The 13,903-nt window shown below is 41.4% G+C and overlaps 1 protein-coding gene across 3 annotated transcripts in view; it reads right to left on the reverse strand.

Annotated features, from left to right (window-relative positions):
- The window catches only part of eif2a (eukaryotic translation initiation factor 2A), a 61,640-nt gene that overhangs the window by 18,166 nt on the left and 29,571 nt on the right, over positions 1-13,903 (reverse strand). For all 3 annotated transcript variants that reach the window (XM_063045357.1, XM_063045356.1, XM_063045358.1), the window contains exons 5-8: positions 13,482-13,581; positions 7,583-7,665; positions 6,083-6,156; positions 2,275-2,419 (exon numbers count right to left, since the gene is read on the reverse strand). In XM_063045357.1, coding sequence (XP_062901427.1) covers positions 2,275-2,419; positions 6,083-6,156; positions 7,583-7,665; positions 13,482-13,581 — 402 coding nt within the window. The remainder of the gene's footprint in view (positions 1-2,274; positions 2,420-6,082; positions 6,157-7,582; positions 7,666-13,481; positions 13,582-13,903) is intronic.

Raw genomic sequence — 13,903 nt, forward strand, 5'->3', positions numbered from 1 at the left:
TTGGAGGGTACGGCCCAGATCCCGGTCAGGATCCGTTCAGCAGTCTTATCACTGTTGGAAAGAAGCTGTACCCAAACTTGGCTGTACGAGTCTTCAAGCTCCTGAGCCTTCTGCCGGAGAGAAGAGGGACGAAAAATGTGTTGGCTGGGTGATCGATGAGATAGGTCTTAAGGAGCATTTATGAAGGAGAATCAGAGAGGCAGATAAGGACAGGTTGATAATCCATCAACTATCCATCAATCATCAAGGACCCCCACCACTTAGGACATGCTCTGTTCTTGCTGCTGCCTCAGGTCCCCTACCACCAGGTTCAGGAACAGTTATTGCCCCTCAACCATCAAGTTCTTGAACTAGAGGGGCTAACTTCACTCACCCCAACACCAAACTGGTTCCACGACCTATGCACTTACTTTCAAGACCTCTACAATTCATGTTCTCAATATATATAGCTTGTTTATTTGTTATTATTATTATTATTATTTTGTTTCTGTTTTCTTTTTCTTTTGCATTTGCACAATTTGCTGTATTTTGCACATTGGGTGTTTGCCCATCTTTGCTTGTGTTCAGTTTTTCATTGATTTTACTGTATTTCTTTATATTTACTGTGTATGCATGCAAGAAAATGAACCTCAGGGTAATATATGGTGACATATATGTACTTCAATAATAACATTTACTTTGAACTTTGCCCATTCCTGTACTACTGACTCTGCTTGAACAAATATAAAGATGTGATACTTGATTATTTAACATTTGACTGAAGTAGCAATTTTGGTCTTGATTGCAAGAACTGGCAGCTTTTCAAGTAATTGGGATTGCAGTCATAACCTTGAACTCTGACCCTAGCCTCATCTGGCATTTACAGTCACTTTGCAATTGTTTTGATGAAAGATCATAGAGCTGAAATAATAACTCCGTTCCTCTTTCTTGCTGTAGTCATTTTAAGTTTTCACTTCTAATTATTTTAATAGATGTCAGTGGTAAAAACGTTTGCCAAAATATCTCTTCCTATTCTGGAGTTACTGAGTACAATTGTGATATTTCTGTTGTCACATAAATGACAACAGATGTATTCCTTGAATAGGTTAGCACTTTGATAGGCAATGGTTTCAGTTCTGCTTTGTTTGGAGTTTGAGAAGATTTGGTACTTATAAATTTCTATAAATGTACAGCAGAGAGCATTCATCACTGTCGGGTATGGGGCCTCCAATGCACTGAATGGCAAGGGACGGCAGTGGGTTCCAGACTCACTGGCCAGCTCCAATATGTGCACAGCCTTCCTGCCATTGAGGACATCTACAAAAGGCCAAAAGACCCTCACTATCCAGGACACATCCTCTTCTCATTACTGCCATCGGCAAGAAGGTACAGGAGCCTGAAAATCCACATTCAATGATTCAGAAACAGCTTCTTCCCCTCCACCATCATTACTGAACCGTTCATAAATGGCAGCTCATTATTCCTTATTTATTTTAGTAATTTATAGTAATTTTATGTCCTTTACTGCTGTTGCAAGATAACAAATTTCACATCATAAATCACTGATAATAAATATTATTCTGATTATTCCAAAAAGTTTGGTAAGTTGAAGCTATTGCCGTGTTTTGTTTTCAAACACCTCAAAAGATCAGTAAAGACAATCTGACCAAAACAGAAACTAGAAATAACACTGGGAAGTGCAGCTATAATCCTCTGCAGCTTGTATTAGTTTGAGGAACTCAACTATCGAGGATTTATTTTTACATGCCGAGAAAGGACAAACTAGCAAGGGCAGCAGCTTTAGCAGGGACAACATAGTGAACATGAGGAAGGGGAAGTGAATTCATACCCTCTCAACCAACAGTCGGGCAGGGATGGTGACAGAAGACAACCAAGTAGAGCACAGTACATACAGCTGCTCACTGCCTCAGACTAGAAACAGCTCAATTGCCCACCTTTAATGTCATGGTAGAGACCACATCAGAGCCTAAAGAAATGAACTAAGAGTGAAACTTAAGTAGCATTTCACTTGGCCAGATATCAAAAGAGAAAAGTATTTTTTATTCCTTTATATGAATTCTACCATAAACCACTTCAGTTACTGAAACAATGCACCAGTCATTTTTAATGAGTGAGATGATGGGATGGAGATGTTTTTCTCAGTTTCCTGTCACATCGAGGCCTTCAGATATTTAATATTGCAAGTTAAGCCAACACATTAACAGCTGGTTATAAAGCCTTTTTGTGCAAGCAAGATCACTTGATATGTTGTGGGAATGTCAAAAGAAATCCTACCTTTCTTATTCCAAAGCATTGTCACTTTGTCAGCTTTGAAAAAACTTTTATTTGCCAAGGCAGAGGACGGGCCATCAAAATTTGGATACTGGTACAATCGAACAAATGACGGTGCACCCTTCGATCCAGGCACATAAACAGCAACCTTATTAAATAAAAAGAGTTTGCTCTGTTCTTAAATGGTATTTCAAAACATCTACTTCATATACAAGTTTCTTTATCGAAAAAGTATGCTTCACGAAAATGATTTGTGCGAAAATACTGTTAAAACAATTGATAGAAGCCCTCATCTTAAGCAAAAAAAAAGGATTGAACTTAGTCACCGGAGACACAACTTTCGAAGGGAGAGCAGAGTTAAGATACAAAGTCAATTTGTTTGAGTGAGCTAGGGTGTTTCTCTTTGGAGCAAAGTCGACTTGAAGAAGTGTCTAAGATGATAAGGGACGTGGATCGAGTGACCAGCCAGCACCTTTCTCGCAGGGTGGAAATGGCAAATCTGAGGGGGCATGGTTTTAAGGTGAATGGAGAAAAGTGTCGGAGGAATGTCAGAGGTAGGTTTTAGTTTTACACAGTGAGTTTTACACATCCTGCCATGGGTGGTAGTAGAGTCAGATACATTAAGGAAATTTCAGAAACTCTTAGATAGGTGCAAGGATAAAAGAAAAATGGAGGGCTATGTGGGAGGGATTGATCTTCGGGTAAGTTAAAGGATTAGCACAGTATTGTGGGCTGAAGAGACTGTACAATGCCATACTGTTCTATGTTGGTCACTGTTAGGACTATACACGAAGGTCCTCCTGAGGTGTGGTGGACCACGCAATCTTATGCAAGCACATATTCAAAACCAATCCCCAAGTTGTCTTCAGCTTGTATAATGGTGCATTTGTAAAAATGGGCTTTATTTTTATCACCCACAAAATAAAGGTCATTCATCAACTGGTCCCGGCTGAAACAGGCCAACAATAAAAGTCCATGATAATGTCTGGAAAACATGGACCGCTTTCCAGATCGTGAAAGTGACCCTCTCAATGAGGCAGCCATGCATGATAAAATTTACCATCAGCTTCTGGTTGCTGGATACAAAGAATGTCCAAAGATCAAGATCTCCAAACCTCCAAAACGTTCATGGCCCACTAAGTATCTGTATACCCTCCTTTTTGCACCACCCAAAGCAGATACCTAAAGTGCTGGGGAGTGGCCATCAATGCTGTCTCCATAAAACCTCCCTGAATTCATTGGCAGGATAAATGAGCCAATATCAGTGACTTTTCTAAGGGTTAGAGTCCCAACATCCAACTCCTCGTTGCTTCAGTAAAGCAGCCAGCATAAAATCAAAGACCCCATCTACTCCAGACATTCTCTCTTCTCTACTCACCAGGCTTTAGGACAGATTCTATCCTCTGCACTCAGACTCTTGAATGAACATCTTGTTTGATAAGATGGACTCTTTGGCCTCACAATCTACCTCATTAAGATTTTGCACTTCATCATTTACCTGCACTGTGGTTTTTTTGGGTGGCATTTACATTTTATTCTGCATCGTTATTGTCTTACCTTATCCTAATACAATGCACTGTGTAATGATTTGATCTGTATAAACAGTATGCAAGACAAGCTTTACACTCTATCTTGATACATGACAATAACTAACCAAAAGTCTAATGGACAGTCTACATTGTTCACATCAGCCCAAAAACAATCACATTAGCCTAAGTTTGTCACATTTCAAATCTTTTCAGGAATTTTACCCAAGAGAAGAAAACAAATAGAATGAATGATATCAAGGCGATAAATGGAAAAGATTCCAGGATGTCCTCAAAATCTCCTTGAAGAAGTGTAACATTCACTTTGATTCAGATGAGCACTCAAAATGCAAGAGGATGATACTGGAAAGCATTCAGAACCTACAGCCCATGTGATGGGAGAATTCTAAAGGTCAAAATAATAAGACGCAAAGTACTTCCAACTACCAAACTAACTACCCCATCCAGCACCATATTTCCAGCCTGTCACAGAGTCTGTGGGTCCCACGTGATGTTGGAGTAACCACCTTCAATACCAAAGGGCTACTTAAGGAGAGAAAGAGTTAGATCACAGATCAGACACATTAATGAATGGTGAAACAGATTCCAGGGCCAAATAGCCTACCTTTGATCCTATGTTCTTATAGCATTAGACACTCTGCTCCTTGTGCAGAGTGACTAACCCTTGGAATGGGTTCTGGATTAACTTCAGGAATAGAGTGACGCTGTAATTTAATTGGCTGAAATGGATGGAGAACAGTGAGAGGAGGTTTGAGCTAGAGTGAGCCAAATCTTCCTCATATGCAACAGATGTAATACTGTGAACTGGCTTGTCCTTATGACCCGCAGTTGAGAGACAACGTCCTGACGAAGGGTCTCAGCCGAAAATGTCAACTTGTTTATTCCTTTCTGTTGATGCTGCTTGACCTGCTGAGCTCCTCCAGCATTTTGTATGTGTTACTCTGGATTTCCAGCATCTACAGATTCCCTTGCATGTATACCGCTCAAATGTAAAGTTACATACATCAAAGTTGCTGGTGAACGCAGCAGGCCAAGCAGCATCTGTAGGAAGAGGTGCAGTCGACGTTTCAGGCCGAGATCCTTCGTCAGGACTAACTGAAGGAAGAGTGAGTAAGGGATTTGAAAGTTGGAGGGGGAGATCCAAAATGATAGGAGAAGACAGGAGGGGGAGGGATAGAGCCGAGAGCTGGACAGGTGATAGGCAAAAGGGGACACGAGAGGATCATGGGACAGGAGGTCCGGGAAGAAAGACGGGGGGGGGGGGGGGTGACCCAGAGGATATATTCAGAGGGACAGAGGGAGAAAAAGGAGAGTGAAAGAAAGAATGTGTGCATAAAAATGAGTAACAGATGGGGTACGAGGGGGAGGTGGGGCCTTAGCGGAAGTTAGAGAAGTCGATGTTCATGCCATCAGGTTGGAGGCTACCCAGACGGAATATAAGGTGTTGTTCCTCCAACCTGAGTGTGGCTTCATCTTTACAGTAGAGGAGGCCGTGGATAGACATGTCAGAATGGGAATGGGATGTGGAATTAAAATGTGTGGCCACTGGGAGATCCTGCTTTCTCTGGCAGACAGAGCGTAGATGTTCAGCAAAGCGGTCTCCCAGTCTGCGTCGGGTCTCGCCAATATATAAAAGGCCACATCGGGAGCACCGGACGCAGTATATCAGCCCAGTCGACTCACAGGTGAAGTGATGCCTCACCTGGAAGGACTGTTTGGGGCCCTGAATGGTGGTAAGGGAGGAAGTGTAAGGGCATGTGTAGCACTTGTTCCGCTTACACGGATAAGTGCCAGGAGGGAGATCAGTGGGGAGGGATGGGGGGGGATGACTGGACAAGGGAGTTGTGTAGGGAGCGATCCCTGCGGAATGCGGGGGGGGGGGGAGGGAAAGATGTGCTTAGTGGTGGGATCCCGTTGGAGGTGGCGGAAGTTACGGAGAATAATATGTTGGACCCGGAGGCTGGTGGGGTGGTAGGTGAGGACCGGGGAACCCTATTCCTAGTGGGGTGGTGGGAGGATGGAGTGAGAGCAGATGTACGTGAAATGGGGGAGATGCGTTTAAGAGCAGAGTTGATAGTGGAGGAAGGGAAGCCCCTTTCTTTAAAAAAGGAAGAATGTAAAGTTATGATGGTTAAGTTGAAGTCAGTAATTTAAAGGCAGTTAGAATCTGGGGTTCTGTTGTGTTTGGAAATGACTTTACCCAATAACTATTTTTACAAATATACCACACAAAACATACAACGGGAAGCAAATGATAAAAGTACCTTGCAGGGCTGAGGTCCTGGTGACAATGCAAAATCTGATACTTTCTGCAAGTGGAGTTTGTGTGCGATTTTATCTATTATGAAGGGATTGGGAAATGAACGTTAATAAAATTCATCACAAAATATTGCTTTACTGATTTCCACTGTGTAAATACACATTACAAATACATACTGCCCAATAACATTGAAATAAACATTTCAAATCTTTTCCAGGAACTTTACCCAAGAGAAGAAAACAAATAGAATGAATGATATCAATAAGGCAGATGTGAGTAGTCTCACACTAAGGGGACTTATGTTTTTAGTGCTTACATAAATGTAAATTAATCTATATCTCCTGTTTCTTCTGCCAAGCTCTCTTTAGAACTTAAAACATTTCAGATCATTAAAAAGAAATCATTATTTTCCAGTCTTCTACAAAATATGCTAGTTACTGAACATTCAGGGTCTCAGGGTCTCTCCCTCAATTGGCTATCCTTCATATGTAATTGTGAGTAATGTCAGGCCTTGGACCTGACCTCACTGATATCTTAGTGCTCACTTTCCTGGAGGAATTCAACTGAAAGTTCAAGAATACATTTTGTTATCCTCCTTTTGATTAAGTGCCATCAAAACCAAGATGACCCAGCTCAGAGAAGATCACAGATTTGGTCTAAGGACTTTGGTGGTATCTTTAGGAACCAACACCATTTGATTCATTTATCCACAGCAAGGGAAATAATACTCATTTATTACAGCTGTTCAGTCTGCTTTTATTGTTGAGAGAGAAAAAAAATACATTAGTTTACAATTTTGGAAACTCAAAACACATGAGAACAGAGATAAGGAGGGATTTCTTTAGCCAGAGAGTGGTGAATCTGTGGAAGTATTTGCCACAGACAGTTGTGAAGTTCATGCAATTGGGTATGCTTGAAGCAGAGGTTGATAGGTTCTTGATTAGTAGGGGAAGAAATGGTACTGAGAGTAGCAGGAGAATGGAGTTGAGATGGAAAATCAATCAGCCATGATTGAATGGTGGAGCTGACTCGATGGGCCAAATGGCCTAATTCTGCTCCTATGTCTTATGGCAGTGGTCCCCACTCTCTGGGCTGCGGACCGATACCGGGTCTTATGGTCTTATGTTTTTTTGAGTGATCACGGAACAACCAACTGTACCAATCATCTTTTATTGTGAAACCACACCAACAAATAGTTTTATAAAAACTTACATTGTATTTAATAATGTCATTTCTTTCCTGTTATATCACAATAAACAATAGGTACAAATAACCTCACCAGGGTAATTCAGAATATTTTAAATCTGGAAATGTTCTTCAGATGTTCATTCATTGGATTTGTTTGGTAACCTCACTATCTGATTTACTCTAAAGGCCAAAAATTATTTATGGATATCAATTTACAGCACATAACTTATTTTTTAAGAAAAAGCTTCAAATATAAATAAAGTTCACTTTCTGCACAATTCTCTTGTTTCTGAGCGATTTGGATGAAATTACATACCAAATGCATTTCCATCAAAGAACTGTACTTCATTGTTTACATTTCTTGCACAAATACTTTCATCATCTGACCAGCAAGGGCACCTAATCTCACAAGGAAAACAAAAGCAGTTATTAACGTATGACACGTGATAACATGATATCTAAAACGACTGAGCGATTTTTAAACATTGCTCCCAAAACATTGGGAAAAATTCTCTGTACTTTTATTGTCAAGTAATACAGCAGTTGCATTACTGGATGAGTAACCTTACAGCACGACCTAACAACCCAGATATGAAAGTTCGAATCTCAGCATGGCAGCCGTGAAACTTTAATTCAATTATAACCTGCTACTACAAAACAACTTCAAAGTAAATTTATTATCGAAGTTCACATACATCACCAAATCACTAAGAGTGATTTTCTTGCAGACATACTCAACAAACCTAATAACCAGAATAGAATCAATGAAAGCGGGCACCAACAGGGCAGACAACCAGTGTGCAAAAGACAACAAACTGTGTAAATACTAAAAGAAAAAAAGGAAATAATAATAATAAATAAATAAGCAATAAATTATCGAGAACAGGACGTGAAGAGTCCTGGAAAGTGAATCCATAGGTTGTGGGAACAGTTCAGTGACTGGGGAAGTGAAGTTGTTTCCTCTGGCTCAAGAGCCTCATGGTAATAACTGTTTCTGAACCTGGTGGTGTGACTCCTGAGGCTCCTGAACTTTCCTCCTGATGGCAGCAGCAAGAAGAGAGGATAGCCTGCGTGGTGGGGTCCTTGATGGTGGATGCTGCTTTCTTGTGGCAGTGCTCCTTGTACATGTGCTCAGTGGTGGGGAGGGCTTTATCTGTGGCAGATTGAGTAGTACCCACTACTTTTTGTTGGATTTTCCGTTCAAGGGCATTGGTGCTTCCATACCAGGCTGTGATGAAGCCAGTCAATATACTCTCCACCACACATCTATAGAAGTTTGTCAGAGTTTTAGATGTCATGCCAGATCTTCACAGACTCCTAACGAAATAGAGACGCTGCTGTGCTTTCTTCATAATTGCACTTAAGTGCTGGACCCAAGACAGGTCCTCCAAAACAATAACACTGAGGAATTTAAAGTTGCTGACCCCCTCCTCCACCTTTGATCCCCCGATAAGGACTGGCTCCTGGATCTCAGGTTTCCTCCTCCTAAGGTCAATTATCCTTGGTCTTTCTGACATTGAGTGAGAGGTTGTTGTTGTGGCACCACTCAACCAAATTTTCAATCTCCCTCTTACATGCTGCTTCATCACCACTTTTAATTCAGCCTACAACAGTAGTGTTGTCAGCAAACTTAAATATGGCAGTCATAAGTGTAAAGCAAGTAGAGCAGGGAGCTAAGCACAGTCTTGTAGTGCACCTGTGCTGAAAGAGATTGTGGAGATGTTGTTGCCAATCCAAACTGACTGGGGTCTACAAGAGAGGCAATCGAGGATCCAATTGCAAAGGAGGTAATGAGGCCAAGCTCTTGAAGCTTGTTGATTATGTGGAGGAAAATATTGTAAGTTAACGATTTTGATAGACAAAGGGTTAATCTTGGCTTTTTGAGTATGGAAAACAGTTTGCAGCTTCGTTTGTTACATACTGCCTTGGCTTTCAGCAGAGACAACTCTTAGAATAAATACTTGCAGTTGCTTGTCTTGTAAGAATTAGACTCAAGCATACAAGACAAACTGTTTGTAAATACAAAGCTATACACAGGGCTGAATTTTTTAATTTTTGGATGTTGCAATAGGTATAGTTTATTACAGGAGAACTGCATGTGAACCTAGTTTATCTTTTCTAATTCACAAGGTTAATCGAACAGCCTTTGCTTTTGCAGTCGATTTGTACATGTATATAAGGAGCTGTGCTCTCTGTATCATTTGGAGTTCGAAACCCACTGTCAGAGGTTCCACTCCCCACGATATCGTGAATAAAGTTCTCTGTACTTCGAAGTCCATGTCTAATTTACTTGCAATCAACTCTAATCGAATTTCCTTAGCAAATTAATTTCCCTAAAAATTATTTTTGATGGAATGGTAGGATTGAATGCCAAGCTGTAGTCTATAAAGAGCATCCTGATCTTTGTTGTCCAGATATTCCAGTGTTGAGTGAAGAAACAATGAAATGGCATCAGCTGTGGACCTGTTGTGCTGGTAGGCAAATTAGAGTGGATCCAAGTCACTTCTCAGGCAGGAGTGGATAAGTTTCATCACCAACCTCTCAAAAAAACTTCTTAAATACCCACTGAAATGGTCCAGAAAGTTACTCAGTTCAAAGATAATAGAGATAGGCAATAAATGTTAATCATAATTTATGTTGTAATCAATAATAGAATTAGGCATTCTTTTAAAAAATGCTTAAATCTGAGGAATTATTTAACATGGAAAGATAACCTTTGAAATGAATGAAATTCTATTGTTTTCAAGTTGCCTCATGTTAACAGCCAGCTATTTAGAACACAAGCATTACTTTATAATTCAACTTGCATGGGCAAGATTCAGCAACGGTTTAACTGGCTACAATCTAGCCTCTGAGCCAAAGTGGATTCAAGTCCCAGTCAAGAAACACGACGGTTAAAATCTAGGTTGGTTCTTTGGTGCAGTTCTGAGAAAGTGCAGTCTATTCTCCCATTTTTGCATGTAAAAGAACCAGGGCACTATTCTAGGAAGAAAAGGAAGTTATATTTATCTTTCCATCAATGTCACTAAAACAGATTATCTGGTGTTTCCTCTGTTTTAACAGACTTCAAAAAAGTGTTTTGTTGCCAGTTATAAATGCAACTAAATCCACAGCGGTCAGGTTGTCTGGCAACAAATCTGGCTCTGTGGCTCATCGGGGCGGGGGCGGGGGGTGCGTAGAAGAGGCGAGCTGTAATGATAGGAGACTTGTAGGGTAGGAGTACAGAAAAGAGAATTTGAAGACAAAAACATGATCTCAGGGTTGCTAGTGGGGCCAGAAATAGGAGGATCACACAGTTTAGTACGTGGCTAAGGAGATGGTGTAGGAGGGAGGGCTTCAGATCTTTGGATCATTGGGCTCTCTTCCAGGGAGGATGGGACCTGTACGAAAGGGACGACTTGCACCTGAACTGGAGGGGACTAATATCCCCTCCAGAGTTGCTCATGCTGCATGAAGGGATATAAACCAAAGTTGCCGAGGGATGGAAACCAGAGCGCCAGAACAGATAGTGGAGTGGTTGTGGAGAAAAATGCTGCAAAGCCTACACACAAAGTCAAGAATAAAAGGTTGAGCGTGGTGGGCATAATGTTCTGAGCTGTATATATTTTAATGCATGGAGTATTGTAGGGAAGGCGGATGAGCTTAGGGCATGGATCAGCACGTGGAATTCTGACATTGTAGCCATTAGTGAGACTTGGTTGCTGGAGGGACGGGACTGGCAGCCCAAAGTTCCAGGGTTCTGTTATTTTAGATGTGATACAGTGAGAGGAATTAAAAGGGAAAGGGTGGCGTTAGAGTCAGGGAAAATGTCATGGCAGTGCTCAGATAGGACAGGCGAGAGAGCTCGTCTAATGAGGCTTTATAGGTAGAATTGAGGAATAAGAAAAGTATGACCATGTTAATGGGATTATATTATAGACCACCCAACAGTCAGTGGAATTTAGAGGAGCAAATTCGTAGAGTGTTGCCAGAATCATAAGATTATACGCGATTTTATTCGCGATAGTACGCGATTTGAACTTTCCTCATATTCACTGGGACTCCCATACTATAAAAGGGCTAGACAGGAAAGAGTTTGTCAAATGTGTTCAGGAAAGTTTCCCTAATCAGTACAAAGAAGTCCCAACTATGGAGAGTGCGATACTAGATCTCCTATTCGAGAATGAGACAGGGCAGGTGACAGAAGTTTCTATAGGGGAGTACTCTGCATCTAGTAATCATAATGCCATTAGTTTCAAGGTAATTATGGAAAACGATAGGTCTGGTCCTTGGGTTGAGATTCTAAATGGGAGAAAGGTCAATTTTTATGGCATTAGAAAGGATCCGGCAAGTGTCGATTGGGACAGGCTGTTATCTGGCAAAGGCGTACGTGGTAAGTTGGATGCCTTCAAAAGTGAAATTTTGAGAGTACAGAGTTTGTATGTTCCTGTCAGAATAAAAGGCAAGGATAACAGGCTTAGGGAACCTTGTTTTCAAGATGTTGAGGCCCTGGTGCATAGCGGTATAGGCAGGCAGGAACAAATACGGTACTTGAGTATAAAAAATGCAGGAGAACATGTAAGGAGGAAATCAGGAGGGCTTAAAAAAAAGGTATGAGATTGCTCTCGCAGACAAGGCAAAGAAGAATCCTAAGGACTTCTACAGATATATTAATTGCAAAAGGACAGCAAAGAACAAAATTGATCCTCTGGAAGATCGGAAGGGTAATCTATGTGTGGAGCCAAAAGAGATGGGGGAGATCTTAAATGTTTTTTTAACACCTGTATTTACTTGGGAGATGGATACGAAGCCCATAGAAGTGATGCAAAGTAGCAGTGACCTCATACAGATTACAGAGGAGAAGGTGAATGCTATCTTGAAGCAATTTAGGGTTTACAAATTCCCGGGGCCTGACAGTACGTTCCCTCAGATCCTGTGGGAGGCTAGTTGGGAAATTACAGGGTCTCTATCAGAGATATTTAAAACATCCTTAGCGATGGGAGAGGTGCTGCAGGATTGGAGGATAGCTAATATTGTTCCGTTGTTTAAGAAAGGCTCTAAAAATAAGCCAGGAAATTATAGCATGGTGAACCTGACAATAGTATTGGGCAGGTTATTGGAAGGTATTCTAAGGGACTTGATATTTAAGTATTTGGATTCACAGGGATTGATTTGGGATAGTCGACATGGCTTTGTGCAGGGTAGGTCGAGTCTAACCAATCTCATAGAACTTTACAAGGAAATTACCAGGAAAATTGATGAAGGCAAGGCATGTATGTTGCTAACATGGACTTTAGCAAGGCCTTTGACAAGGTCCCACATGGGAGGTTGGTCAAGAAGGTTCAGTCGCTTGGCTTTCAAGATGAGGTATTAAATTGGATTAGACATTGTCTTAGTGGAAGAAGCCTGAGAGATGTGGTAGATGGTTACCTCTCTGTCTGGAGGCCTGTGACTAGTGCACTGCCGGGATTGGTGCTGAGTCCATTGATTTTTGTCATCTATATCGACGATCTGGAAGGTAATGTGGTAAAGTGGATCACCAAATTTGCAGATGACACCGAGATTGGGGGTGTAGTGGACAGCAGGGAAAACTATCAAAGCTAGCAGCAATGATCTGGACCAGCTGGAAAACTGGGCTGAAGATGTGGTAGATGGTATTTAATGCAGACAAGTGGGTGCTGCACTTGGGATGACCATCCAGGGTAGGCCTTACACAATGAGCAGTAGGACACTGAGGTGTACAGGAGAACAAAGCGATCTGGAAAAACCAATCCGTAATTCCTTGAAAGTGCCGTTACAGGTAGATAGGGTCATAAAGAAAGCTTTTGGCACATTGGTCTTCATAAATCAATGCACTGAGTACAGGAGTTGGGATGTTATGCTGGAATTGTAGAAGACCCGAACCAACCTGTACGTCTTTGGAATGTGGGAGGAAACTGGGGAAGCAGGAGTAAACCTATGTGGTCACAGGGAGAGCGTGCAGACTCCTTACAGACAGCAGCGGAAATTAAACCCGGGTTGCTCAAGCTGCAAGGTGATGTGTTAACCACTACACTACCGTATTGTCCACAACACAACTTCTGAAGTTAACAGTGTGCATGAACCTTTCTTGGTTAAGAACCAACCTCTCCAATTTGAGGAAAGCACAAAATCCCTCAATGTTATTGAAGTGGAATGGGAAATGATAACAAAGACACAGACTGTAAATTATCTCGTACAGAAAAACTAGTTCTTACCAGCTTTGCATTTTCTTTTGGAAAAAGGACTTGAGGCATTGTCCAGACTTCAGATTCCAAATGTGTAGGTTTGGATCTCCCTGTGTATTATTTTTGGTTGCTAGAGAAAAGTATTATGGAACAGTGTATTTTAGTTGACAGGAATTGCACATTGACAGATTGTGTTGTTTTGACTAAAATCCACAGCACAGAAAGTGATAATTTGGCCAAGCGGTCTTTGCTGGCATTTTTGCTCCACGTGAGCCTCCTTCCATCACTCTACACTGGATTGGAGGTTTCCAATCCCAGTACCCTGTCCGGAGCCTCTGCTCACAGTCCCCGATACCTACACTTAGTAGTTAATTTGGGTGTGGAATGGCTGAGCTTGCTCTACTCTGCAAGATGGAATGGGCTTTGAAATATTAATAGGGATCAAGCACTGA

The sequence above is a fragment of the Mobula hypostoma genome, chromosome 4 (assembly GCF_963921235.1).
Source record: "Mobula hypostoma chromosome 4, sMobHyp1.1, whole genome shotgun sequence".
NCBI lineage: Eukaryota > Metazoa > Chordata > Chondrichthyes > Myliobatiformes > Myliobatidae > Mobula > Mobula hypostoma.